At 46.1% G+C, this 27,958-nt stretch overlaps 1 protein-coding gene across 5 annotated transcripts in view; it reads left to right on the forward strand.

Annotated features, from left to right (window-relative positions):
• The first annotated feature begins 2,618 nt into the window (after positions 1-2,618).
• Positions 2,619-27,958, forward strand: part of LOC115085802 (flap endonuclease 1-like) — a 65,917-nt gene continuing 40,577 nt past the window's right edge. For 3 of the 5 annotated variants that reach the window (XM_029592233.1, XM_029592235.1, XM_029592237.1), the window contains exons 1-4: positions 2,619-2,784; positions 9,880-9,970; positions 19,261-19,360; positions 26,816-26,873. In XM_029592233.1, coding sequence (XP_029448093.1) covers positions 2,703-2,784; positions 9,880-9,970; positions 19,261-19,360; positions 26,816-26,873 — 331 coding nt within the window. In that variant the 5' untranslated portion in view covers positions 2,619-2,702. Of the gene's footprint in view, positions 2,785-3,023; positions 3,200-4,060; positions 4,285-9,879; positions 9,971-19,260; positions 19,361-26,815; positions 26,874-27,958 lie in introns of those variants that run through there. The other 2 variants (XM_029592234.1, XM_029592236.1) reach the window with 2 other exon arrangements.

Raw genomic sequence — 27,958 nt, forward strand, 5'->3', positions numbered from 1 at the left:
AGAAAACCAGAGAGGGCATGGGGAAGACAAAGGCGATGGAAGCGGGCCAGGTATGATGGAGGAATAAAAGGGGGATGGAGGAATGGAAGAAGCAGAGAAGAGAGATGGGGAGAAATGACATGGACAGTGGAAAGAAGCCAGAAGATGAAAGCAGAGAGAGAAGGTAGGGATAAGCAAAAGGTAAAACTTGTTTTTCAGTTAGAATAAAACTTTTCAGAAATTTTATGTATTTTAAAAAAATTTTCTTGTAATACCTGACACTGGTGCTCTTCTACTCTTGTTACCTTTATGACCTTTAAGTTTGGGGATGTGTGACAGGGGTGTGTTCTACACACTGTATCTTGATTTCCTTCTCTATACTCTAACCCTCCCTTTCTGAATTCCATAATCTAAATTTGGTCTGTCTGAATGTGCATTTGAGAGTTTCCTCTCAGAGCTGGTGTGAGTGGTGCCAGAGCAGTAAAAGGTGCTAGAATCGCCATCTGCCTCTTCTTTTTTGTGACTGCCTTCTGTGGTACTTTCTAGGTCAGGGGTAGCCAATTCTGTTCCTCAAGAGCCACACACAGGCCTAGTTTTCAGGATAGCCACAATAAATATATATGAGAGAGATTTGTATCCATTGCCTTCATTGTACATTTATTTATTTATTTTAATTTTTTCTATACCGGCATTCGTGATAATATTATATCAAGCTGGTTTACAATAAACAATGGGTGATAACCGGAACAGAGAATGAAATAATATGAACTATAAATAATATAGATGCAGTTACAATAAACAAGGAGATGTACAACTAGGAGCAAGAAGAAGACAAGATAGAAACTTTAACAAAGTGTATAAACCTGTAGAATGGAGGAATTTCCAAAAAATCTATTTCATACATATTCATGCTAGATAGCCTGACCACCAGCCTTGTTTGTGGCTCTTGAAGACTGGAGTTGGCTACTTCTGAAGCGATGCCCTTTTGCATTATCCTTGCTAATTGTTGCTATGGTGTGGGATGGTGGCTGTACCCTACTACTACTCAATGTTGCTATAGTGCTACATGCCATCCGCAGCCCTATACAAAAAGACAGTCCCTCCTCAATAGAGCTTACGATCTAATAAAACAAACATCCAGGACCAAAGACCTGTGCTCTTTCCTAAACCCAGACAATGGTTAAAAAGAAAAGAAAGTTAATACCAAAAGCAGATAAGCAGGTATAGATGTAAAAGTGGTTTCAAAAAGGAGTGTCTTCAGATGGGATATAAACATGGCATGAGAGGGAGCATGACCCATCATTCAGGAAGCACACGGGGCAGCTTGATCGAAAGCATGGAGTCTGCAATTGGCAGTAGAGGAGGAGGGCATGGCTAGGAGTTACTTGGCTGAGCAGAGTGCATGTGAAGGTGTAGAGAGAGAGATAGAAGCGTTAATGAATGAGGACAGTTGTAGGTGAGAAAGGGGAGTGGCTAGGGAGACAATTCAGTGACTTCAGAAGCAGGGTTATGTGAGCATAGTGACTTTGGTGAAAGATAGCATGCAGCTAAATTTAGGATAGATTGCTGTTGAGAAAGATGGCTGCCCGGGTGACCACTGAGGAGCAGCTGAGAGAGTGGAGAAGGGTTCTGGTAGTGTGGTCAGAAAAGAGCGGATGGATTTTGGCAATATTTTAAAGAAAAAACACATTTTAGTAGTAGGTTGGATAGGTGTAGAAAAGGAGAGAGAGAAGAGGCCACCACGGTTATGGGCTATTGCAATAGGATGACAACTGTGTTATCTACAGCCATAAAGGGGGGTGGGGTGGGGTGGAAGATAAGGTGCGCTATTTTGGCCATGTTGAGTTTTAAGGTGGCAGACAGGCACGATGAGATCTGAGATTAAATTTGTGGTGTACAAAGATAGACGTGGGTGTCATCAGCATAAAACTGGTATTGAAAGCTATGAGCGGAAATCAAAGCACCAAGGGAATTGGTATCTAGTGAGAAGAGGGCCCTGGATGGCATACTGAGGTACACCAACTGATATTAGAATGTGCACAATCTGCACTCCCCCTGACTAAATGCCTCCATGGCAGGACCGCATGATCACATAACAGTTTACACTTCTCACATGCAGGCATGTGGGTGACTAGTCCGTGTAGACAGGCGCAAGTAATCTAGTGGTGGAGGTCTGGTAGGGAGAGGTGGGTATATTATTACCCATAATCGGCTCCAAGCCTGAAACAGTCATCAGCAGAGGGGTTGGGTAGGGGATGGAGATGAATTTGTGCAGCATTGTAGATACGTTGGACAAGGATTAGCTAGGGGCGCTCACAGGGCTTCTAGATTCAGTACAAGTGGCTGCAGGTTGGCAACCCTGAGCGCTGTTGTGGGAAGATCTGGCTTCTAGTTGATCGTTTTGTTTTATTTTCTGGGCCAGTAGAGAGGGGGGTTTCGGGTTTGCAGGATGCTTTTGGGGCGGTAATAGCGCTGCACTTTCCCCACTTTAAAGAAACCTAAGCGCCGAGTGAGGCAGTTTAGACCATTGTTATTAATATGCAGGGAGGCCCCCCAAGCATCGAAACTGCCCTCGGGCCGGAGCACGTGTTTAAATCCCCCGCCCTTGGCGCATGGGCTGTTTCTCCCTTCCGGGTCGCACAGCTGTCACGTCAATCTTCAAGCCGGGAGACCGGCTGTGCGCGCCGCTGAGCCCCGGCTTCCAGAACGCCCTCCGCCTCCCGATGGGTATCAAGCAGCTGGCCAAGCTGATAAAGGAGGCGGCGCCGGAGGCCGTGAGCTCCGTCCCCCTGCAGCATTACCGAGGTAGCCGGGAGCTTCGACGCGCTGCGGGGCCTGGGTAGCTTCCGGCGTGCAGTGTGAAAGCAGGGGGCGGGGACACCTGCGGGAGTACTATTCCCGGAGTGGGCGTGGCTAGCGGAACTACTGCTACACCCAGGCCGGAGGGGAGGGGCGAGGCCGCCAGTGGGACTACAGTTCCCGTCGTGCAGCTGCTTGTCTAACTTATGCGCGAGCTCTGCAGCGCAAAGCCTTTCTCGCGCGGGGGTGGGGCACGTGAGTTCCCGGACGGGAAGCCGCTGCTCACTGGTGCGGAGCTGTAGCGCTTTCGGGAAGGCGGGGTCTCGGGCTGGGAACCGTTTCCCCGCCATGCTGCGTGTTTCTTATCCAGATGTGGAGGTTTTCTCCAGCCTTTGTCTCTCAGTGAATAAGTTGCACGCAGGTGGATTTTCTGCTTTTTTTTTCTTCGTCTTCTGTTCAGATTTTTCTGTCCAGACAACGTTTCCCCAGCTGATTCCGTTGATATTTTTTTTCAGTTTTTTAACGCTTTACATATAAATAAGGTCAACAGGCAACTTTAGCTTTTAAAGGGCTACGCTCAGTTAATTGAATTTTAACTAATGTTATAACAATTCATTTGTAATCTTTGGGTATAACAGAAGGTTGGTGGCTTCAAAAGCTGTGGAGCTATCAGAATATCTTCTTTAGCTGTTTGGGAGTATTAGACTTCTAGGGGTGTGCAGCCAACATTTTTTTTTTTTGGTGGTTTTTTTTCCCCTCATTTTGTTTTATTTTAGCATGAGCTAAAACCAGTTTAATAGGCGTTAACACAATTTGCCAAGCATTAACACATTAAAGCAAACCAAACCCTACTTCCCTAGTAGGACATGGGGAGCTATCGCGGAGCTGTCACGGTCATACTAATGCAACTTCTCGGTGTCCTATGTCACCGAGAAGACTAAGACTGCTTCTGATTGCCCTACAACCCCCCCCCCCCCCCCCAAAAAAAAACCCCCCAAACACCTGGGACCATTAAACAGTCTACTAGTGGGTTCAGCAACACTGCTACATAGTCCAGTCATTGTTTATGGACTGCTTTTCCAACAGGAAAGTTCAAAGCATGCTACGAGTTAGCAACATATATTTCAGATTTGGTATGACAAATAATAGCCAATTATTACCTTTCAGTTACTGTATACAAATATTGTATATGTTGTAAATAATGCACAATGGACAGTATAACAAATAGTGGTTGAGTGGTATGACTTCAGGTAGCTAAAGGTACCCAAGAGGGGAGAGGGAATGTACAATGAATTAAATAGGGGTTAAGCATTACTGGTCTGGGCTAAATGCTACTTTGAAGAGCTAGATTTTAACTGGTTTTCCGAAGGAAGGGAGATCGGGAGCAAACTAAACGCAGGTGTCGGAGTATTCCATAATGTTGAGGCAGATCCTGTGAAAGTACTCCTCCTGGTATTGGTGAGGTGCATTGATTTAGGGCATGGAACCACTCGCATGCCAATGCTGGTAAGTAGGGGGTAAGAGATCTGCTAAGATATGATGGAACCTGCCTGGCCTTTGAAGGTTTTGTAGGTTAGAATCAGAATTTTGAATATGGTGCAGAAGAGTATTGGGAGCCAATGTAGGGAATTAGTTATTTGAACCCTCTGTTGTTTTCCTAATCATTTGGGCAGCTGTGTTCTGAATGAGCTACTGCCAGTTGTTTAGAGTGAATGCCTGGGAGTCTGATATAGAGAGAGTTGCAATAATTCAGGCAGAGAGTACACAGGCTTAGATAGCAGTTACAAAGGCCATGTTTCTTAGCCTGTAGACCAGTGGTTCTCAACCTTTTTTCAGCCGGGACACACCCAACAGATGGTGCTCACATATGTGACATACTGAACATGTGACCTTCACGGGGCTAAACGTAAACATACATTATGCATCCTCAGGAACCCCCTCAACCCCTAACAATCGGTGCAGAGCAGAACTAGGGCATTACCCATACAACTGGGCAATATGTTATACTTCGGTATAAAAAAGACACTCACTCACTCACTAAATAAATATATATATATATATATATATATATATATATATATATATATATTCTGGCTCTGATGACATCTCAGTAAAAGCAAAACAAACTCCCTTTACTACCAGGCACAATACCCCTCCTTATGAAAAGACAGTAATTTACCACTAATGCACGTCCTATTGAGAAAACACAACAAATAAGATTGATACATATGCCTACATGCTAGTAAAATACCTCACCTCGGTCACACACACAGAACTGACCTTCACCAAGTTCAGAAAGACCACAAATTATAATTCCTGAACATACCCACATCAGTTCAGACCAGTGGGTTGTGTATCCCTACCAGTAGATGGAGTCAGAGAGCAAAGCTTTGGGCACTGCTACATAAATGAGGGTGCCTCCTGCTGTCCCTCAGCATTTCTCCGACTCCAGCAGATGGTAGAGGTGCACTCCTGCAGTATGTTTGTTAGTTTAAACAACAAAAAAAAAGCTGGAATTTTAAATAGTTCGTAGGCTAGCTCCCTGAGGTGTTAGGCGCCATTGTGGGCCATCCCTCTGTAGAAGCCGGGCGACCGGGGGGTTGGACACCCCTGACTGAAGTTTCGTCCGCAACAGGCCAGTGTGCTTGATAGTCAGGGGTTCCTGGCTCCCTCACACACTGAAGCTGCTCCTTCGGATCCCTGCTTCTCTAAGGCTGACGCCGTAAGGTTAAAAAAAAAAAGCAAAAAAATGTTTTTCTTCAGACTGAGGTAAGGAGTCTGTGCTGGGAATGGGCCTTGTCCACTTGCCGGCAGGCCGGTGGGATTTGAGCAGCTGGTCTTCCCACGCAGTTTCGTCGGCACTTGGGGCTCCAGGCACTTTGACGGTGGGGGAAGGAGAAGAAATTTCTGATGCAGGTCGGCAGCCACGTCGCGTGGTCTGTTTTCTCTTTCGTGATTTTTTTCTGTGCCTCTCTGCTTCTGGGAGCTGCACTTTAGGCCCAACGTGCCTGGTTTTTCTCGCCTGGACCGCGTGGCTATGCAGCACCGCTAATGGCGCTCCGCTCCAAAATGTTGGCCTGCCGTGCTTTGGATGCGGCCTCCCTTTGCCTGGGCTGCAGTTCGGGCCTGGAGGGTTCCGCCTTAGGCCGGGAAAATCAGGTCTTCGGTTGGAAGGGGCCAGTTGCCCCTTCCTTGGGGGGGCTCCTCTGCAGTGGGGGTTGCGGGAGGAGGATTCCCCCCACCCCGTTTTAGCTCCTGTGGAGCAGGCTTGCTCCTTTGGTGACGACGTGCCGATGCCCGACCATCCTTCGGAGGGAGAGGAGGACCCGGGGGAGTTTTCCCCCTGAGTTTATCCTCCTTCTGCATCAGGCTTTCCTGGCTAGGAAGCAGACGGCCTTTCAGAGACCGGCTTGCCAGGGGGTCCCATCAGAGCTTCCACCCAAGCGGGCATTAGTGGGTCCCGCAGAACCTCAGCAGCACCATGGGGACCAGCATCAGCCGGCAGTCAACGCTAGGCCGCTAACCCTGCAAGGTGGAGTTCCGGATTTTGGGGTTCAGCCAGATCTGGTACCGGGTGTTGATCTCGGTGATATACCACAAGATGACCCAGATGCAGACGAATGTCCTCCTTTGGACAGGAATCATCCCAGCGTGGTGCATCTGTTTGAGCGTGATGAGCTGCACCCTCTTATTCCCCAGGTATTGGAGGTTCTGGGGCTTAAGGTCTCTCGAGAAGTCTGACAGCGAAGGAATTAACCCGGTCCTGGATGGGATTCGGGGGCTGACATCCTTCCCTTTACCCAAGAAGGTCCGCAAGTTGGTAACCCGGGAGTGGGAAGTCCCGGATGCGGGTTTAAAGGTGGACAGAGCTATGACAAAGATCTATCCTCTTTTGCAGGACGTCTTGGATCTCCTTAAGATCCCGAAGGTAGACGTGGCTGTCTCTGCTGTGACTAAGAAAACCACAATTCCCATGGCCAGAGCTGCCACCTTGAAGGACATGCAGGACCGCAATCTGGAGATCCAGTTGAAACAGGTCTTTGAGGTCACCGCTCTAAGTCTTCGGGCGGAGGTTTGCGCCAGCCTTATGCAGAGGGTTTGCCTCTGTTGGGTTCAGGAGGCTATTCCCAGTACTGGCCTGGCACAGGCCGCACATCTGGAAACGGGCATCGCATATGTGGCGGGCGCCTTGTATGATTTGATGCGTACCTCCGCATGTAGCATGGTGTCCATGGTGTCAGCAAGGCATCTCCTCTGGTTGCGGAATTGTTCAGCGGATTTGTCTTCCAAGTCCCAGCTTTGTAACCTTCCCTTTAAAGGCAGGCTCCTTTTTCTGCGGTTCAAGGTCCTGGGTCAACATTTCCAGTTTCAAGCCCTTCCTTTCGGCCTGGCGATGGCTCCATGCACTTTCACCAAGGTCGTGGCGGCATTCCTTCGTAAGCAGCGGGTCCTAGTTCAACCTGGACAACTGGTTGTTTTGAGAGAAGTCAAGGGAGGACTGCGAGAGATCGGTCCAGAGGGCGATGTTCACCTTACAGTCGCTCGGCTGGATCATAAATGTGCAGAAAAGCCACTTGGCGTCCACTCAGTCGCTGGTTTACTTGGGAGCGCTTTTCGATATCTCTCGAGGCAAGGTTTTCCTGGCATCGGACTGTGTGACAAAGTTGCAGGATCAGGTCTGGACCCTCTTTCAGAGGGAGGCTCCTACAGTCTGGCATCACTTACAAGTCCTGGGATCCATGGCCTTCACCTTGGATTTGGTCCCATGGGCATTCGCTCACTTGCGGCCGTTGCAGCGTGCGCTGTTGTCGAGGTGAAGCCCAGTGTCGGAACAGTTCCACCTACCGTTACCGCTACTTCCAGAGTCAGTCTGTCTTGGTGCCTCTTGCACAGCAACTTGGAGCAGGAGGTGGATCTGCACCCACCGAACTGGGTGGTAATCTCCACAGACACCAGCCTGTCAGGCTGGGGAGTGGTTTGCTTAAACAAGTCCGCTCAAGGTCTCTAGTCCCCAGTGGAGAGATCCTGGTCCATCAACCGCCTTGAGACGAGGGCAGTCCAACTTGCCCTACGAGCATTCCTGCCCCTAGTCGAAAACAGAATGGTTCAAGTGTTCTCAGACAACGCAACGACAGTGGCTTACATCAACCGACAAAACGGGACAAGGAGTCTTGCGGTAGCACTGGAAGCAAGGCTTTTCTTCGCCTGGGCGGAGCACCACCTCAAAGAAATCACCGCATCGCATGTCGCAGGGATAGAGAATGTTCAAGCAGATTTCCTCAGCAGGCAACAACTGGAAGAAAATGCAGAAGAAAACAACATGAACTTAGAAACCTGCAGGAATTTTACAGAGTGACACCTGGATCAATGTTTATGACCCTGAGTCCCAGCCACCTCAGCCTTGATCCGGCAGAGCTGCTCTGGATTCTTCCGAGTGTCTGCGTAGGCGTTTACCTCCTTTGCCCACTCTATGCCATCTTGGTTGTTCCACTAGCTTGCGAGAATCCGATGGAGGTTTAGTGATAGCTATGGGGAGACTGTATCCAGCTTTTTCCAAGGCCTCAACAGCTGAGTGCAGCGTCTTGATCCTGTAAGTTGTGCCTTTCACATCAAATTGTAATCCAAAAGGAAATGTCCATTTGTATTTGATATTTGCTTGTCGCAAAAAAGTGGTGACTTCTCTCATTTCATATCTCCGGCGCAGCGTAGTGGAAGCCAAGTCCTGAAAAATGGAGATAGAGTTGCCTTCCCACAACCAGTTGTTCTGCTTCTTGGCTGCATCCATAACCGCGGCTTTCTGTGTGTAGCTGTGAAAGCACAACACCAGATCTCTAGGTTTAGAGTCATTCCTAGGGCCCAACGCTCTGTGAGCTCTTTCCAGTTTAATGTCTTGCTGACCTGTGGTCTCAGAGCTGGGGGTATTCCCCTCAGTCAAAAGAAAGCTACAGATTTTCTCAGCCACCTCAGCTGCATTAACATACGCCGGCACTTCAGGAACACCCCTTATCCTCAAATTACATCGCCTAGAACGATTTTCCAGGTCTTCAATCTTATCTTGAATTGCACAAAGCTCATCACTCTGGCTGCCCTGCTTCACATTTAGGGTATTTATGGCCGCTGCATGACCCTCCGTGCGGACATCTACCTCATCCACTTGCTGCCCCAGCGCTGCAAAATCCTCACGAAGGTCGGAAATAGAAGCCAGCAAATCTTTCTTATGATTTTTTAAATCGGAGCGGAATTCCACGAACCAGCTCCGTATTTCATCCCGCAGCTGGGAAATACTCGTCGGGGCCCCGATTTCCGCAGCTGCCGCGCTTGCTGAGACTGCCTCAAAATTTACTACGACCTGGTCCGGCCCGTCCACAGGAACCTCCGACATTTCAGGCGGCAGTTTAGTGAAAGAAAATTGTTTGAGGTCGGTGGTTTTCCGCTTCCCTGCCATCATAAACACCACCCGCTTAATGTTTACTAAATTCCCCGATAGTTTCTGCGAGTCACTAATCAGAATTATAGGCGCGATGCAGATCTGGGAGGGAGAGCTCAATTTTATGCAGCCATTACCGTCGCCGGCAGAACAGCGCCCCCCACCACCAGATTATTTTAACTTTGTAGCCTGTCTCTGAAAGTGGGCATTCTCGGTTAGATCTGAGTTTGTTAGTAGAAAAATATTACCCTTTTAAGTAGTTTGTGTATATGCTGTCTGATTTGAACTTCATTGGGCCCAGTTTGTGTTAACCCTCCTGCTCAATGGGGCGAGAATTGAAATTTTCATCAGTTTTTTGTGCTTTGATATAGAAATATTGAGGAGCTGCAGGTGGCACACTGCAGCTCCTCAATCAGCATCAGCAAATTAGTTGTTTGCCTCCATCTGCTGGTAGGAGGAGAAAACACATGCATCTGGACTGGACTGGTAGGACTCAAGGAAAGAAAATTAGCAGATGATAACCAATTTTTTTTTTTTAATGTGAGGGAGTGGGATCAGGTGCTGATTCTTGCCAGCTTCTTAGAAGGGCTTCTAGCATGAGATCTTATGGGTTATCATTGTGTTTCAGAACCCCTCCAATGTTTGTGATATTTGCCCTACCTTTTTTCTTATAGACCGTATAATAGCACTGGATGCTCCCATTGTCATTTACCAGTTCTACAAAGGAATGCCAGATATCATTAATCGTCATGGAGAGAACATCGGGTAGGGGCAGTTTATATTTTTCATAAATTTAATTGTCTCAACATAAATGAGGTAAACAATAACTATGAAGACAATCATAGAATGAACTTAGACAAAGTCTCCTAAAAGAATGTTCTTGTGGTTTGGCCTCTGTTGGAAACAGGATGCTGGGCTTGATGGACCCTTGGTCTGACCCAGCATAGCAATTTCTTATGTTCTTAACTGAAACAATCTGAATCGCATTTTAAAGAACATAAGAACGTGCCATACTGGGTCAGACCAAGGGTCCATCAAGCCCAGCATCCTGTTTCCAACAGTGGCCAATCCAGGCCACAAGAACCTGGCAAGTACCCAAAAACTAAGTCTATTCCATGTTACCATTGCTAATGGCAGTGGCTATTCTCTAAGTGAACTTAATAGCAGGTAATAGACTTCTCCTCCAAGAACTTATCCAATCCTTTTTTAAACACAGCTATACTAACTGCACTAACCACCTCCTGTGGCAACAAATTCCAGAGTTTAATTGTGCGTTGAGTAAAAAAGAACTTTCTCCGATTAGTTTTAAATGTGCCCCATGCTAACTTCATGGAGTGCCCCCTAGTCTTTCTACTATCCGAAAGAGTAAATAACCGATTCACATCTACCCGTTCTAGACCTCTCATGATTTTAAACACCTATCATATCCCCCCTCAGTCGTCTCTTCTCCAAGCTGAAAAGTCCTAACCTCTTTAGTCTTTCCTCATAGGGGAGTTGTTCCATTCCCCTTATCATTTTGGTTGCCCTTCTCTGTACCTTCTCCATCGCAATTATATCTTTTTTGAGATGCGGCGACCAGAATTGTACACAGTATTCAAGGTGCGGTCTCACCATGGAGCGATACAGAGGCATTATGACATTTTCCGTTTTATTCACCATTCCCTTTCTAATAATTCCCAACATTCTGTTCACTTTTTTGACTGCTGCAGCAATAATAGCAGTGGCTATTTTCTAAGTCATCTTAATAGCAGGTAATGGACTTCTCCTCCAAGAACTTATCCATTCCTTTTTTAAACACAGCTACACTAACTGCACTAACAACATCCTCTGGCAAGAAATTCCAGAGTTTAATTGTGTGTTGAGTAAAAAAGAATTTTTTCTATTAGTTTTAAATGTGCCACATGCTAACTTCATGGAGTGCCCCCTAGTCTTTCTATTATCTGAAAGAGTAAATAACCAATTCACATCTACCCTTTCTAGACCTCTCATGATTTTAAACACTTTTTTTGCTTATTTCCCTCAATCATTCTCATACACAACTCTCACATACATTTGGGTACCTACCGCTCGCTCGTACTTCAGCAATGACAAATCCTAATCACATCAGCCAGGAGCCTCTTATCTTCTGACTTAATTTAGAACTAAATCTTTCCAAGCCTTCAAAGCTTTTCGGTCTTCTCACATAATTGAAGATAACGTTCTATTTAAATTTATCTTCTTATGGTTCTGCATCTCAAAGATTCTCATTTTATTCCATCAGAGTACATTATTTCATTTGGGTTTGCCATATAAAAAAAAAGTAGGCAGTTCCTCCACTTTCCACAACTGTAAAATAGCTTTCTTTGCTTCCATGAGCGAAATAGCAACAAACCTTTGGGCAATTTCTGGTTGTCATCAAATGATCCCAAATATATTATTTATTTATTTGATTTTATATACCGACATTCATTGGGGTATATCACATCGGTTTACATGAAACTCGTGGAATAATATGACTGTGGTGTCTTATTATTATTACATTATATTAATTTGCTAGACCAGCTTATGGTCCAATTTAATATCTTTTTCTAAGCATCCAATTATCTTCCTCTAATAGAAGCTCAATATGCAGTTGATTTCTGCTTAAAAAGACACCTCAGAGGCGGGGATGGTATCTCCATTATCAGGACGACTTTGCAGTCCACCTTGGTGTAGTATTACAGCCAACTGGCAGGGCAAAATAATTTAGTATTAATAATAATTCAGGCTTGTCCAGACTGCATCTTAATGCAGTTTAGAATGTATTTATTTAGAAATGTTCAGTGGCCTGCTAAGACTTTTCTGGCACAAAGACTTGCATGAAAGCTTCCAAAACAGATTAAAAGAGGAAGAACAGGAAGATACAGATGGATATAGCCGGATACAGGATCATAGAGAGTGTCAGAGGCAGAGCTGAGGCTAGAAATGAGGTACAGGGAGATAATGTGAAAAGGCTTTATATGAGGCAGCCCTGAGATAAAGGGAAAATCCATAACACCCTGATAATTATTCATAACAGGTTTGTCTTCCATCCAGAAACAGGAAGCAGTTATAGACAGTGCCATGCATGCTTTCTTTTAATTTAGTAAATCCATTTAGAGGGTGATTTTCAAAACCATTTACACTTAAAACAGGGCTTTCTCTGTAGAAATGGCCTTTTACAAAGTTGCCGATCCTATGTACTGGTAAACTTATGGCATGTATTTTGCATTTTTAAGTGCATAATTTAATCTGAAAAACTCTGAATGCAAATTAGTAGGTGTAATTGTGTGCAGATAGTTTTGGTGGGATAATTTTCAAAGGAAAGTATGCAATTAATTTCCCTTTGAAGATTTGTGTACATTTCTGTGGGCTGTTATAACCCTTTGAGTAAAAAAAAAACCAAAACCAAAAAACAACTTCCAATTATTTTAAACAAATATATATTTCAATCAAATGAGCAAGTTATAACATAGTGGAGAAAAATCAATCATATGCCATCCCCAGAGGAACATATCGATATTACTAAAAAAAAAAAAAAAAAAAAAAGGTTCTTACTTGCTAATTTTCTTTCCTGGAATACCACAAACCAGTCCAAACAAGTGGATTTTGCATCCCTACCAGCAGATGGAGGCAGAGAACAAAACTTTGAGGCACTGCTACAAAGAGTAACACCTGCAGTCCCTCAGTATTGGCCCGTACCCACACCAAAATGTCTAACCTCAAACCTCCAGGCTCTTTCTCTCTAAAGTGTGCTGGGGAACAAGTTGGAATTCCCAACCAAACCGACCCCTGAACTAGAGCCAAGAAAAAAGGAATTTTAAGTCTCAACTGAGAACTATATACAGTTTTATTCTGCAGCACAAAACTTAAATTTTGCATCACCAGCAGCCTCCAGAATCAGGAGAGGTCTTTCAAAAAATAATCATAATGGTCCTGGATTCTGGACTTATCTGTGGTATTCCAGGAATGAAAATTAGCAGGTAAGAACTAATTTTCCTTTCCTGTTCATACCCTAGATCAGTCCAGACAAGTGGGATGTACCCAAGCCCCTCTAAACTGGGTGGAATCCTGAAAGACCTGCACACGGCACCACTTTCACCAAAGGAGCCATCCTCTGGGACCCTGATATCCAAACGGTAATGTCTAGTAAAAGTGTGTAGAGAGGACCAAGTTGTTGCTCAACAAATCTCCTGCGGAGACTCCAACTGAAACCCTGCCCAGGAGGCTGCCTGTGCCCTAGTAGAATGCATCCGCAATCCCTCAGGGATCGATCGACCTTACAAATATAGGCCACAACTGTTGCCTCCTTCAACCAATGAGCAATCGTACTCTTAGTCGCCTTGCACCCCTTCTTTGGTCCACTGAATAACACAAAAAGATGGTCCGAGCACCAAAATCCATTAGTCACCTTAAGATATCTTAGGAGAACCCGATGCATATCCAAAAGATGAAATTCCCTTGCATGGGGAGAATCAGACGTCAGGTTTGAAAACCCTGGCAATTCCATCATCTAGCTAAAATGAAAAGTTGACACTGCCTTGGGCAAAAAAAAGAAGGAACTGCATGCAACGAGATACCATCATCTGAAGTTGGCAAAAAAGGCTCCCTGCATGATAAGGCTTGGAGCTCAGAAATTTGTCTCGCCAAGCAAATTGCCACCAGGAACACCGTCTTCAGGATAAGGTCCTTCAAAGAAGCCCTTCTCAAATGCTCAAAAGGAGGACCATACATCAGTCAAAGAACCAAATTAAGATTCCAGGACGGACAAATCCTATGGACTGGAGGACGCAAATGCTTCGCTCCCTTAAGGAAATATACTACATCCAGATGAGACACTAAAAGTCGTCCCTGCAGCCTTCCCCTGAAGCATCTCAAGGCTGCCACCTGAACCCAGAGAGAATTGTAGGCTAAACCCTTTGGCAAGCCCTGTTGCAAAAAGGCCAAGACTTGGGCAATGTTAGCCTGTAAAGGATCCTTGCCATGCATCCTACACCAGGACTCAAACACTGTCCAAACTCTGATATATGCTAAAGAAGTGGAGAATTTTCTAGCCTAAAGAAGAGTAATAATCACCGGCTCACAATACCTCTTCAAGCAGAAATGTTGCCTCACAAATGCCAAGCCGCTAGACACAAGCGAGCCTCCTGATCCAACAAGAGTGGATCCCTGACGTAACACTCCCCTCAGGTGGCTTAACTGAACAGGTCCATCTACTGCTAGCTGAACTAGATCCACAAACCACGGACAGCGTGACCACTCCAGCGCTACCAGGATCACTCGTCCTTGATGCCGACCTACCAGCTGCCATGGGGGAAGGACATAAAACAGGAGTCTCTCTGGCCAAGGCTGAGCTAGGACATCGATCCCTGCAGAACCGAACTCCCTCTGGTGGCTGAAAAACTTGGCCGCCTTGGCATTCTTCCTTGTTGCTATGAGGTCGAATTGGGGCTTGCCCCAACTGCGCCGAATGAGTGCAAAGGCTTCCGCCAACAGCTCCAGCTGTTGTCTGCTGGTATAATCTGCCTGCACATTGTCCACACCTGCCACGTGAGAGGCTGCAAGAGCTGCTAGATGAAGTTCTGCCCAGGCAAAGAGTTTGTCAACCTTCTGCGCCACCAAGCAACTCTTTGTTCCGCCCAGTTAATTAATATAGGCCACTGTTGTTGCATTGTCTGAGAACACATACCGTCCATCCCTGAATCTGAGGAAGAAAGAACAGAGCCCTCCGAACCACCCTTGTTTCCAGATGGTTGATTGACCAGGATGCTTCCATCAGAGACCACTGCCCTTGGGCTGCCGATCCTTGACACACTGCTCCTCAACCGCTGAGACTGGCATTGGTGGTCACTACCACCCAGTCCGGAACTTACAGATCCACTTCCTTCTCCAAATTGGGTCACGACAGCCATCACGAGAGACTGGACCTGGATTCCTCCTGGAGCGGCAACAGCAGCTGAAATTCCTCAGACAATGGATTCCAGTGGGACAGGAGTTCCTTCTTTCATGGGTGCATGTGTGCAAATGCCCATGGCACCAAATCTAACATAGAAGCCATGGACCCTAGCACCTGCAGATAATCCCAGACCTTAGGGACTGGCAAGTCCCTCAGCCAAACCACTTTAGACTGCAATTTGAGCACCCTTTCTAGGGTAAGAAACACCTTGCTTAACTGGGTGTCGAATCGTGCTCCCAGATAATCCGAGGCTGGGATGGTTCCAGATAGCTCTGTCAGGTTTATCACCCAGTCCAGGGACTCCAGCGCTCTGTCACTCATCGAATGGAACAGTGACACTCCACCTCCAACTTTGCCCGAACGAGCCAATTTTCCAGGTAATGATGCACTAGTATCCTTTCTTTTCTGAGGGCTGCCACCACTATCACCTTCATGAACATTCTTGGTACAGTAGCCAGCCCGAAGGGAAGAGCATGAAACTGAAAATGCTCCCCTAGCACCATAAAGCGAAGAAACTTCTGATGGTCTGCTCTGATAGGAATGTGAAGATATACCTCTGCAAGATCCAAGGAGGTCAGAAACTCCCCCTTGTGCACCACTGTAATCACCATCTGCAACATTTCCATCCAAAAACGTGGAACTCGCAAAGCCGCATTGACCCTTTGCAGATCGAAAATGGGCCGAAACGAGCCCTCCTTCTTGGGAAGCATGAAGTACACGGAATACCTTCCCTGACTGTGCTCCTCTTGCTGCACCGGGATGTTGGCTTCCAATCACTGCAGCCACAGAAGTGTCCCACATCGCCGCTTGCTTGATGGATGAAATGCAATGGGACACTACAAAGGCCTTTTTAAGGTGTTGAGAAAATTCTAAGGCGTAGCCGACCGTTATTACTTCCAGAGCCCACTGGTCAGAAGTGATTCTGGTCCACTACTCGTAAAACCGTGACAGTCTTCCTCCCAAAGCCACCAGGGAGGAGTGGACCAGCCTGCCTTCATTGGACAGGTTTCGCACCTCCGGAACCTTGACCAGAATTATCTGTGGCCGGTTACGGGTACCTCAAGAGGACTGCTGTCTTCCTGAATCCTGCTTCTGCATAGAAATGGAAGAACTTCTGTTGGAGAAAAATCTTCTCATCTCACGGAAGCGAATGCAAGATGGGAAAGTCTTATTTCCCTTCTTATCCTTGGGCATTCTATTCCCTTTGGAATCTGCCAAATGCTTCATCAGCTTCTCCAGGTCCTCTCCAAACAGCAACTTTCGTTTGAAGGGGAGATTACAAAGCTACGCCTTCGACCAAACATCCGCTGACCAATTACTTAAGCACAGGGCTCTTCATGCAGCTACCATGGGCGCCATATTCCTAGCCCAAGTGCGAAGCATATCATAGAGGGTAACCGCCACTTAGACCACCCCCGCTTCCAACTGAGCATCCGTCAGAATCAGCAGAGGTCCCTGTGGCCTTCTCCTGTGCTTTTTGCACCCAACACAAACAAGCCCTCTACATCAGACAAGCACAGACTGCAGCTCTAAGGCTCAGAGCTGAGACCTCAAACAGCCTCTTTAACAGGATCTCCAGCTTCCAGTCTGGGACATCCTTCAAGGCCGCTGACCCTGCCACAGGAATGGTTGTTTTCTTTGTCACCACCAACACCGCCACATCCACCTTTGACAGCTTCACAACTCTAGGATATCCTCCGGCAGGAGATTCAACCTGGCCACCTTCAATCATGCTTCCGGGAAATCCCACTCCCGCTCAATCTGCTTCTTCACCTTCTTTGGCAGTTCACGCAGCCCTTCCAACACCGGGTTTACCCCCTCCATGTCGGAATCTTCCTGTGCATCCTTAATCCCCAGCTCCTCCAGAACCTGAGGGATGAGAGGCCACAACTCCTTCTTGCGGAATAACCTGACCACCCTTGGGTCATCCCCTTCTGCCAGAGGGACTTCATCTGCATCCGGGTCACCCATAGGAGCAGCCGCCGGGTCCATGCCTGACCAGCGCCCTGGTCCACTTGTGGGTCCCCTTGTAGATCAGTGCCATGCGGATCAGCGTCTTCCAAATTCTTGAAGGAATCCTCCTCCCCTCGCGATCGATCCAGGCCCAACAGCTGCAAAATGCCCCCTGTCCTTGGAGGGGCCTCAGCCCGAGACTTCTTATCCTTGCCTCGGGAAGTTTGTAAAATCAGATAAAATTCATTTGGATAAATTAGAAGTATTGGAAAATCAAATCAGAAAGAATAACTTAAGGTTATTAAATTTCCCTAAAACTGCTTTGGTTACTCCGCTAGATTTGTTTAAAAGTTATCTAATTAATATTCTAAAATATACAAAGGAAACCATACCAGCTATATCTAGGTTATATTATATTCCTCAAAAAATAGGACTAGATAATCAAAATGAAGATCAAGATATTCAATCTGATAATTTAAATTTATCAGAATTTTTGGAAAAGTCCTTTGAATCAAATATAACATCAAGAGCTACTTTGATTGTCCAGTTTCCTTTTATGATAGAAAGAGATACTGTATTGAGAACATATTTTCGTTTTCAAAATGTGAAATTTTATGGTGATAATGTTAAGATCTTTCCAGATATAGTTCGTGAAACACAACTCAGGAGGAAGAAATTTTTGTCAGCTCTTTCTTAGCGAGATAGGCTTCATGCAGCAATAAAAATCTGCGGAAAACCTGTCACTGTCTCCCTGCTCTGCGGGAACCGGGCCCTCCCCTGCATCTGCTGACACATCTCCCCCTTCTCCAGACTGTGGGTTCACAGGTGAAAGTGAGGGAGGGGAGTCCCTGCCTTCCCCATCAATGGCAGGACTCCTGGCACATGGAGCCAAGATGGCCGCCGTCTCTTTCACCTCCTCGGGGTCTCCTGCACAGGGCCTGCAGCACGTGTGGAGCACCTGATCCCTGTGCCGAGGCTCTCTCACCTCCAGAGGCACAGCCAGGGCAGAGAAGGGCCGCAGTGAGACAGGATCACCTCCCCCCACAGGCCTGACAGGCTTTCCCGTGCTCGGTGGGATACGGCATCGCGATCAACGCGGCCCGCAGCTAAAAATAAACCTGAGCGGGAGAAGAGAAAAGCCGCTGCCGCTGTCCTGGCTTCAGATGCTGAACACAGCACGAGCCGCGTGGTTCCTGTTCACCCTGATGCCGATCCGACAAAGTGACGCTGACAGAGAACAAGCCCAACTCTTCTGTTTTTTTATGTTTGTTTTACAGAATTCACCTCTTAAAGCGACAGCCTCCTGAGCAACCCAGAAATGACAGATTCTGGGTGCTCCTGGAAGCTGCGACCAGCCGGCCTGGGAGAGAGGGCCTCAGAGGCAGCGAGGGAACCCGGACCCCCTGGCTTTCCCTCCCCCTGGAATCAAGGGTCGAGCCTGGCCAGGGATTTCCAAGCCCCTGCTCGCCCTGCTCAACCAGAGGGATGGCCCACAAAGGAACCTAACAACCCTGGGAGCTCTGTCTTCAATTCTTCTGTCTTCTTTCTAACACTAAGCTAAATTTCAATTTTTTTTTTCTGAAACTATCAGACTGCAGGTTTGCACCTCTACCACTTGCTGAGGGACTGCGGGTGGCACCCTCGGTTATGTAGCAGGGCCTCAACGTTTTGTTCTCTGCCTGGTCTGATCTGGGGTATGAACAGGAACGCAGCTTTAAGGACTAACCTTATAAGGTTGACATGCAATTTCTTAAACCATTTTGAAGAGCAACTGTATTGATTTCTTGGGCTGGCTTTGCGGTAAATCTGGTAAGCAAATAAACTAAATCAGATGAGTGCAGGCACAGGAAAACCATTTCCTGTAAGGCAAAATTTCTTCTTTAATGCTGATAGAGAGCATATGCTTGGAGTATAGAGGTAACTGTGGGTGATACAAAGACAGAGGGAGTAATGAGGTGACCCTGGGTAATAAGGACTTGAGGAGTCATGCAGGGGGCTCTGGCTAATGAAATAATGATGGAGCCCTGGGTAATGAGGACACAAGGAGTAATGTGTGAATATTGGAAATAATGGAAGTTGATGTCCATGACCTGCACATTTTTCTTGGCTTGCAATGTCTGAAATATATGTTATTCCACTCTTGTTTTAGGCACCTACAGGGACTCTTTTATCGGACAGTTACTCTCCTGGAAAATGGAATTAAGCCTGTGTTTGTCTTTGAAGGACGCCCCCCTGAGTTAAAACAACTGGTTAGTGTCCTAATGAAACAGCCTGTCCCCGGGCAAGCCAGCATGGACGGGCAGGAGAGCAGGGACAAAGGAAAGAGCAGAGATACAGGGGAGAGAAGAGCAGGAGACAGTGCAGGAGCACAGAACCAGAGGATGGGGGGAGAGAGAGAGAAGGAAACAGCACAGGGGAATTTAATTAAGCAGTTACACTGGACAGAGGAGTCTACAACCCTCTTACCATGAGGGGAAAAATAAAGGCTAAAGTGTAAGTCATGGGGATATTTATGGGACGTGATGTACTGCCTATATGAAGTGTCCAAGGTGTGAGATTTGCTGGAGCCAGCCAGAACAAGCAGCATTCTGGACAGTGAGCTGCTGGCCAGGGCACGTATGTAGAACAGAGAGCGTGTGCTTGTGGTGTCAATTCTAGGACCTGTAGTTCTTGAGAGAGCGTCCTGAACTATAAGTCCCAGAGACCCTTCTGTATATAAATAGAGAGGGGAGAGAGAGAGAGCACCTTGAGGTCCATATTCAGCAGCATGGGGAGCAGGTAAGTTATCTGGATAATTACTTGGATATTCAATAGAACACAGACATTTATGTGTTTTGCTGAATATATCCAGATAAAGTTCCTGTTCATACCCCAGATCAAGTCCATACAAGTGGGTTTTGCATCCCTACCAGCAGATGGAGACAGAGAACTAAACACTTTTTAGGCACTGCTACTTAATTGAGGGTGCCATCTGCAGTCCCGCAGTATTTCTCTGTCTCCAAAAGATGGTAGCAATGAAATCCTGCAGTCTGAAAAAAAAAAAGGAATTTCAGTCAAAAGAAGATTACAAGAGGAGCTCTCTGAGGTGTTGGGCATCTTTGTGGGCCATCCCTCAGGTTGAGCTGGGCGAGTGGGGGGCTGGCGATCCCTGTTTGGCTCTAGCCCACAGCTTCCAGGGGTCAGAAAGCCAGGGGTCCTGGTTCCCTCTGACTGCCTGAGGTCTTCTCCTCCAGGTCTTCAGCCAAAGACAGGGAAGTATAACTTTATTTTCTCTTTATGTGAAAATTGCTTGGAGCATTGCTGTTTCTTTTAAAAAAAAAAAAAAAGACAGCTCAGCCGCTAAAGCAGGCTGTAGAGGGGGAGTAGAGGCAGCAAATGCTTTCTATGCCCAATGCTCAGGGCAGTTCTCCTTAGCAGGTACTCGTGCCGTGGTTGGGTCAACGGTTAGGTCTGCTGTCTGAGCGCCCCGTGTCTGTGTCAAGATGGCGCCGACCGGAGACCATGGAAAATCGTGCCAGACCTGCAGGTCAGCCGCGCCCTGCAGCAAATGTGCCGGTGGCGGGTGGAAAGACTCTCCACGGGGGCGGTGATTGATAGAAAAACCACCCGATCGCAAGGGCCTGTCAGGGCTAATTCGGGGGCAGATCTTGCAGCGTTTGGCAGGAAGCCTGCACGTGTAAAGAAGCAGGCAGCTCCTTGGGAGCCTGGAGACTCTCCACCCCCGCTCTCGCCGGTGGTACAGACCGGGGAAGGAGAAGGGATTGAGGGGCTGTCGGAGGGGACCGTGCCAGATTAACGGAGCAGTGAGATGAAAGTTCCCTGTATATACCCGGATCAGTCCAGACTGCTGGGTTTTGCCTCCCTTCCAGCAGATGGAGACAGAGAAAAACTTCAAGAGCACCCTCTCTTAACTTGGTGAGCCACCTGCTGCTTCTCAGTATTTCTCTGTCTCCAGTAGTTGGAGCTGGGGCAAAACCTGCGGTTCTGATCCAAGCAAGAAGAAAAAAAAAAAAAAAGAAAGGAAGATAAAGGAAAGAAGAATTAGTGGCTAGAGTTTTCCTAGAAATCTCCCAGGGGGTACTTTGAATGAGCAGGAGTTATGAGCCCAGAACTTGTTCCCCTTGTGGCCGGTGGGGTAATAGCTGGGGTCCAGCTCCATCACCCCCTCTCTTCGCTTCCCTACTGTCCATACCAGACTCTACAGGAAAAGTAAAGTTTAATTTTAAAAAAAAAGAAAAAGAACGGGAGTTCCTGATTGGGGCTTCCCTTTGGTAGCAGGTAGGCTTTTTCAGTTCTTCTCAGCGGGAGCCGAAGTTTATTTATTTTTATTTGTGGAGTCGATTCCCCGGGCTGGCCAGCACTTCTCTCGTGGCGGTTTTTCTGTGAGATTTAGCCATGCTGCGAACAGGCCGCTGTACTCAATGCAGTTGAACGGCTCCCTAGCCGAGCCGCAGCCTATATCTGTAGCCGGTGCCTCTCTGGCAGAGAGGACAGCACTGGAGGTGCAGTAGTGGGCGCAGCGCCGGGAGGCTGCTCGCTGATCGGGAGGCCCCTGGGGACCCGTTCCCGCTCAGCGTGGGAATGGCAGCCATTTTAGACACATTCCGGCCAATTTGAGCCCCGGGGCAGCTCCTAGAGTAAGCTGGGGGGGGGGGGGGGGGGCTTCCCTGATGATTTATCTGACCCTCTGGAGGGTAGCTCAATGGGTCCCACATTTTTTTCCCCACAGTTTTTGTTGTTACATCAGGCCTTTTTGGCCGGTGGGGGTGACAAGAGGGGCCTTTTCCCCCTGCAGGGGCCTGCCGGTCCCCGGCCCAAGGTCCCCCAAAGGGAAGAGACACCCGTGGCAATGCGTATTCGCCTCCTTCCAGCCTCGGGCCAGAAGGAGGCGGACCGGGAATCCTCATCTGATGACTTGGACCGGGGGCAGGGCCGGTGGCCTCTCTCCATCCCATATGCGCCATGTTGATGTTGGCGCCATGGCGGATCAGGCCCCTCCGATGGTACGCCTATTTCAGAAGGATGAACTGGCACCGTTAATCCCTCGTGTTTTGGCCAAACTCTGTATCGCGGACCCTCCTGTCGATCCTGGTCTGGTCACAGTGGACCCGGTGTTGGCCGGGTTACAGGGCAGTGGATACAAAGGACATGCGTTTGTTCAGAATGGCTATTTCATCTCTGTTCAATATTCTATCAGAAATGTTAATCACTCGCTTGTCATCCTTTTAATATGTTGTTGTTTTCTGATACGGGTTGTAATAACCCCTACCTCTCCACCTCACTGGTGTCGTATCCCATTTCTTTTCTTGTGCATCCGGTTTCACTGAATCTTTTTTCCAAATCTTTCCTAATTGAAAAACCTGATTTACCGGGTTTTTTTGGATTGGATCATTATGGACTGTGCTGAAAAGAGAAGCCGATGGATCTACATTATCACCATTGTCGCAGCGAATAAGCTTTGCGCCTCTATCAATATTTGGGCTTGTGTATTGTCTTTCATCCTGTTTTTGATCATTCATATTTCTATCTTTATCATAGCCCTGATGTGGGACATCTTTCTTATTCCTATAATTATATCTATTATTGAATTTATCTTGCCTATGCCAAGGGTATATGGTATTGTTCCTGTAATCATTTTCATCTCTTTTGAATTTTTCGTACTTGTTGTTCTTAAGTTCCTTGGTAAACTTATCTAAATTAACCTTATAGTCTTCATAAATCATATCAAAGGATAGATCCTTCTCTTTCAAATATTGGAGTTGCTGGTCTAATTCAGCTTTCAATTTATCCTCCCTTTTCTTGGCTGTCTTGATGAGTAATATCATAAGGTCCAGCAAACATTTGTTCAGGATTGCCTCCCAACTGTGCATGAATGCTCTATCTTCTTGGTACATACTTGGGGGCTTATTGATCCTTAGTAGGGATGTGAATCGGGCTTCGGACGATTGAAAATATCATCGATATTTTCAAAATCGTCAGAAATCGGGGGCTCCCCCGAAACGATAGGAAAACCCCACAATATTGATTGTGGGGGTTCTCTTATCGTTTTGGGGGAGGGCGGGAAAAACGGCACACAAAAATAACCCCTAAACCCACCCTGACCCTTTAAAACTAATCCCTTTGCTTCCCTCACCCTCCCGACCCCCAAAAAAAACATTTTACAGGTACCTGATGGTCCAGTGGGGGTCCCGGGAGCGATCTCCCGCTCCCGGGCCGTCGGCTGCCACTAATCAAAATGGCGCCGATGGCCCTTTGTCCTTACCATGTGACAGGGTATCCGTGCCATCCGTGCCGGCCCCTGTCATATGGAGGGAGCACTGGATGGCCGGCACCATCTTTAAAAATGGCGCGGAACTCCCACTGGACCACCAGGTTCCTGTAAAATGTTTTTGGGGGGGTCGGGAGGGTGGGGGAAGCAAAGGGATTAGTTTTAAAGGGTCGGGGTGGGTGTTTTGTTTATCGGCTCGGGCGCAGCCGATAAAAACCGCAATCGGGCCCGATGGAAAAAAACCCCACATGTGAATCCGAACCGATTCCGATTCACATCTCTAATCCTTAGGCCTCTCGGGATCCTTTTGTATCTGCAATAGTCCAGAAGAGCAGAAGCGTGTAATGCGCTTCTCACCACACCTTTGTTCAAGTTGATGGCATCTTCCATCTTTGTAGAAAATCATCAAAGACCTCATTGTCTTTTAAAAAAAAAAAAAGGTTCAGATGGCAACAAATCATTTAGTGTACCGTCATTGTAGTTGAGTATGTCCTTCCAGGGTGAAAAGGACATTTCCGGTAAAAGGGGTGGACCCAAAAAACAAAGCGGAAGCCGATCCAATATTGATGAGTAGCGAAGAAACAAAGAAGATCGGTGTATCAAGGGACTTTTATTAGAACTTGCCCGACTCTGGCCGAGTTTCGCTCACCTAGGAGCTGCCTCAGGGGCTGTTGAGAATAAAATTAAAATAAAAAAGACATATTGACATGAATGTGTGTACATACACAAAAAAACAAACAAATGAAACATGCTTGTATATTGAAATAAACTCAAAAGTCTGCACATGAGTCAATGTGTAAAAGCTGTACATACATTTTTATAAAAATGTAAATAAGTGCTGTGCTAACATAGTTGACTAATGTCAGTTTGATAAAAATAAACTGCAGTTATGTACATATGTGTATATAATGTCACAAATTACTGGGTATAGAAGAGGAGTGGTGTAAACCGATAGGAAATTGATATGGTCCCAAAAAATGAGGATACCGGAGTAGATGGATTCTTAATTATGAAAACTTCAATACAAGATCATCAATGTATATGTAAATAGCGATTCCAAAAGAGACAACTTGGTGTAAAAATAAAACACATCCATACTTACGATATTGTAAACAAAAAAAAGAATTAATAATGAGTAAAAAAAAGTAAAAGAATAAAACTGAAAACCAATAACTAAGAATAAAAGTGCAAAGTTTAAAACCTGAAACGTAAAGATGAAAACGAAAAATACCAATAATATCTTCAAGGTGGTTTTGACTACATATTAAAAATGTTATTCATCCGTGCCGATGTGCAAATGTAGGTAATTGCTCAATCAAAAATACTACCGATGTGACAGACACTGTGCAGTGCCGTATATAAGAACTATTTATAGAGCAGATGACTTTTAATGAAGTGAGTTGTAAGAGCGGGGGTGTTTAAATGTTGATTCGCAGTGTTTTTGGGGAAAACTATATATAAAAGTAATATTCTGAAAGGATTATACAAAAGTATAAAATAGATAAAAAAGGGGGAATAAATGAATATGGAGCAATAAAAACTAATAAAAAATGTAATTAAAAGAAGAAGTGAGTTGTAAAAGCGGGGGTATTTAAATGTTGACTCGCAGTGTTATTGGGGAAATCTGTATACAAAAATTGCATATAAAAGTATGCCAGGCTTGGCCCGATGTGCTCTGTTGAAATGTGAAACTAAATCAACATAATCGCCAAACACAAAAGTGTAAAATAAATAAAGGGGGGAATAAATGAATATGGAGCAATAAAACTAATAAAAATATGTAACTAAAAGAAGATGCATTTGTGCGTTGTAAAAGTGGGGGGTATTTAGATGTTGACTCGCAGTGCTAGTGGGGGGAAAACCCACCAAAGATTGAACAATACATTGTGGTTACATCTTTGAAAGCTTTTTAGTGTATTAAACCAAATCATAATCCGGCTCGCCGGTCAATGTCTCTTCACGTTATCTCCCTGGTTGCTTCAGTTTTATGATCCAAGTTTGTACTTCCTTGTTCAATGTAAGGCATTCTTTTATGCGCTGGTTATCGTTACAACGTAAACCGAAGTGATTTATAACTTGTTACAAGAATATCGGTCTATAAAAGTGTTAAATAAATAAATAAATAAAATAAAATAGTGCCCCAGATAAGCAAAAACATGATACCCTTCCTTCCCTTCTGAAAGCAAACTACATCTGCCCTAATCTCATCTAAACTACCCTCCCCCCCCCTTGTGCCCAAGGGGCTTCCAGTTCCTGATAACCTTTGGGGGGAGGTGCTGCTGATCAGAGTGTTTTGTCCCCCCTGGGCAGCTGTCCAGCCAAGGGGCCCGGGACATGCAAATCTTTCTCATGCATATTCATTGTAGATATCCTGAGAACCTGGCCTCTGTGTGTGGCACTCGAGGACTGGTGTTTGTCATCCCTCTTCCGCGTGTATATTTATTTTATTTATTTATTTATTTATTTATTTGAGGAGTTTTATATACCGTTATTCGGTAGAGCCATCATAACGGTTTACAAAAGTATATATTTATCTTGTAACTGAGCAGTAATAAGAACATTAAACAGATTCTTAACAGTTGGGTAGTAGTACAAAACCATTTAAACCATTTAAACATTATCAGAGAGATGGAAAATCAAGTCCAGAAAGAAATATTATTAGGTTAGAGGGGGGAGGGCATGCAGGTACAGGGAGAAGGGGGTGAGTTAAGCGGTAAACAATTGAGAGTTCAGTTGAGAGTCGGGATGATTTGATGATTTACAGTCAGTGAGGAATTTGCGGAACATTAGTGTTTTTAAGTCCTTTTTGAATGTTTTTTTGGTCATGTTGAGTTCTCAGGAATTTAGGTAGGGTGTTCCACATTTTGGGTGAGGCAATTGAGAAGGCTCTTTCTCTTGTGGTTGCAAGATGCGTATCTTGGACAGGGGGAATGTTTAGGTAACCAGAGTTATTGGAGCGTAGGTTTCTTGAAGGCTTTTGAGGGATTATGTTTAGTGAGTTAAGACCTTGATTATCATTATTTAGGATTTTGTGGATTCTAGTCATTGATTTGTATGCAATACGTGCGTTGATAGGTAGCCAGTGAAGTGCGGTCAGAATTGGTGAGATGTGTTCACTTCTTTTTGTTCCAGTTAGAACTCTGGCAGCTGAGTTTTGTAATATTTGGAGTGGCTTGAGGGCTGAGAGAGGTAATCCATATATATATAGAGCAGAAGAGTCTGTTTAAGATTTCTGCCTTCTTCTGGTCTTCATCCTCCTAGTTTGTAGCCTTTTTTTGCTTGGAGTGTGTACCTAGCTGTATTAGAGACCTTTCTCAGCAGAATCCTTGATCAGTGCATCCTCTGTATCTCGGTGACAGTGCGGTGATATTCTGAGGTGAGCAGGGGTGTGGTGGGGGGGTGCATGCCTGTGGCTGACAGATTCCTCCTCTTGCAGATGGCTCGGCGGCGTGCTGCGGCAGCGGCAGGAACCCAAAAGAAAGACGAGGATGCAGGTAAGAGACTGACCCTGCTCTGCCCAGACGCCCGCCAGTCTGAATTGTGCTTCACGAAACACAGAAAAACAGTTAAGGTTTCTCCATCTCTCCCCGCCACGGGTTGATCCCTTGCACCGTTTATAATTTCTGTACGAAGTTGTGTGCCAGTGGGGACGAAAGTGAACCGAGCTGGAGATCCGGAGTGTAAAATCCCCATTCCTGCCCTAAGTTCTCTTCCGGACCTGTCCCTTTCTGAAGCCAGCAGAAGCATGCTCATGAAACAGCGCACGCTCTTTCACCTGCACGGAGAAGCGCTGTTTCCAAATGTCCCTGTCCAGCTCCATTAATCCATTTTAATGGAGTTAGGTTCATTTGAAATCTCTCCTCTAAGATTCAAAGGCTTTCTCCAGGTAATTTTCGGAGTTACCAGGACAACCTGTAATTTAAATATTCCCCCGCCCCCTTGGCTAAATTTTGTCTGGGTAACCTTTCTACCAACTGGACCTTAGCTGCAGGAACAGCTGAGTGCATCTTAAGAGGCCAGCATTTACATGTTTTATTTTACATTACGTTTTGGAACATGCGTGTGTAGGAAATGAGAGAGATGTTATGATGCCCTAATGAAATGCACTGGCCCGAGCAGCAGCACTGTGCGATGCTGGGCAGGAGATCAAGTTCAGTTTCTAGGTCTGGTTCTCGTTGCTTAGGGATGAGGGTACCACAGAATATTTACAGCTCCTGGGAAGGAGGTAGGGCAGCCCAATGTTTGAGCTAAAGTCCACATGCTGGATGACTTAAGAGTGCAATTGTATTGGGTTCTGGAGGGCACCATAGGCCATGTCTTTCAGCCAAAGGATTGTCTAAAAAAAAAAAAAGATCAGGTCTCGAGAAATCTAGTCCAGATATAAGAGTTGCCTCCAAAAATTTAGGTATCAGCATAGATAGCAAACCCTCTCTATAACCAAGCTATCCCCCAATCTCTCCTAATGCTCTTCATGCATTTACCCATCCCTATATCCCCCAATCCCTGCAACAATTCCTCAATCCCTACTGGCAGGACAAGAGTGGAGCAGCATGCCTCTCTCCTGCTGGCTGATAGCTGG

Source organism: Rhinatrema bivittatum, chromosome 2 (assembly GCF_901001135.1).
Source record: "Rhinatrema bivittatum chromosome 2, aRhiBiv1.1, whole genome shotgun sequence".
Lineage (NCBI taxonomy): Eukaryota > Metazoa > Chordata > Amphibia > Gymnophiona > Rhinatrematidae > Rhinatrema > Rhinatrema bivittatum.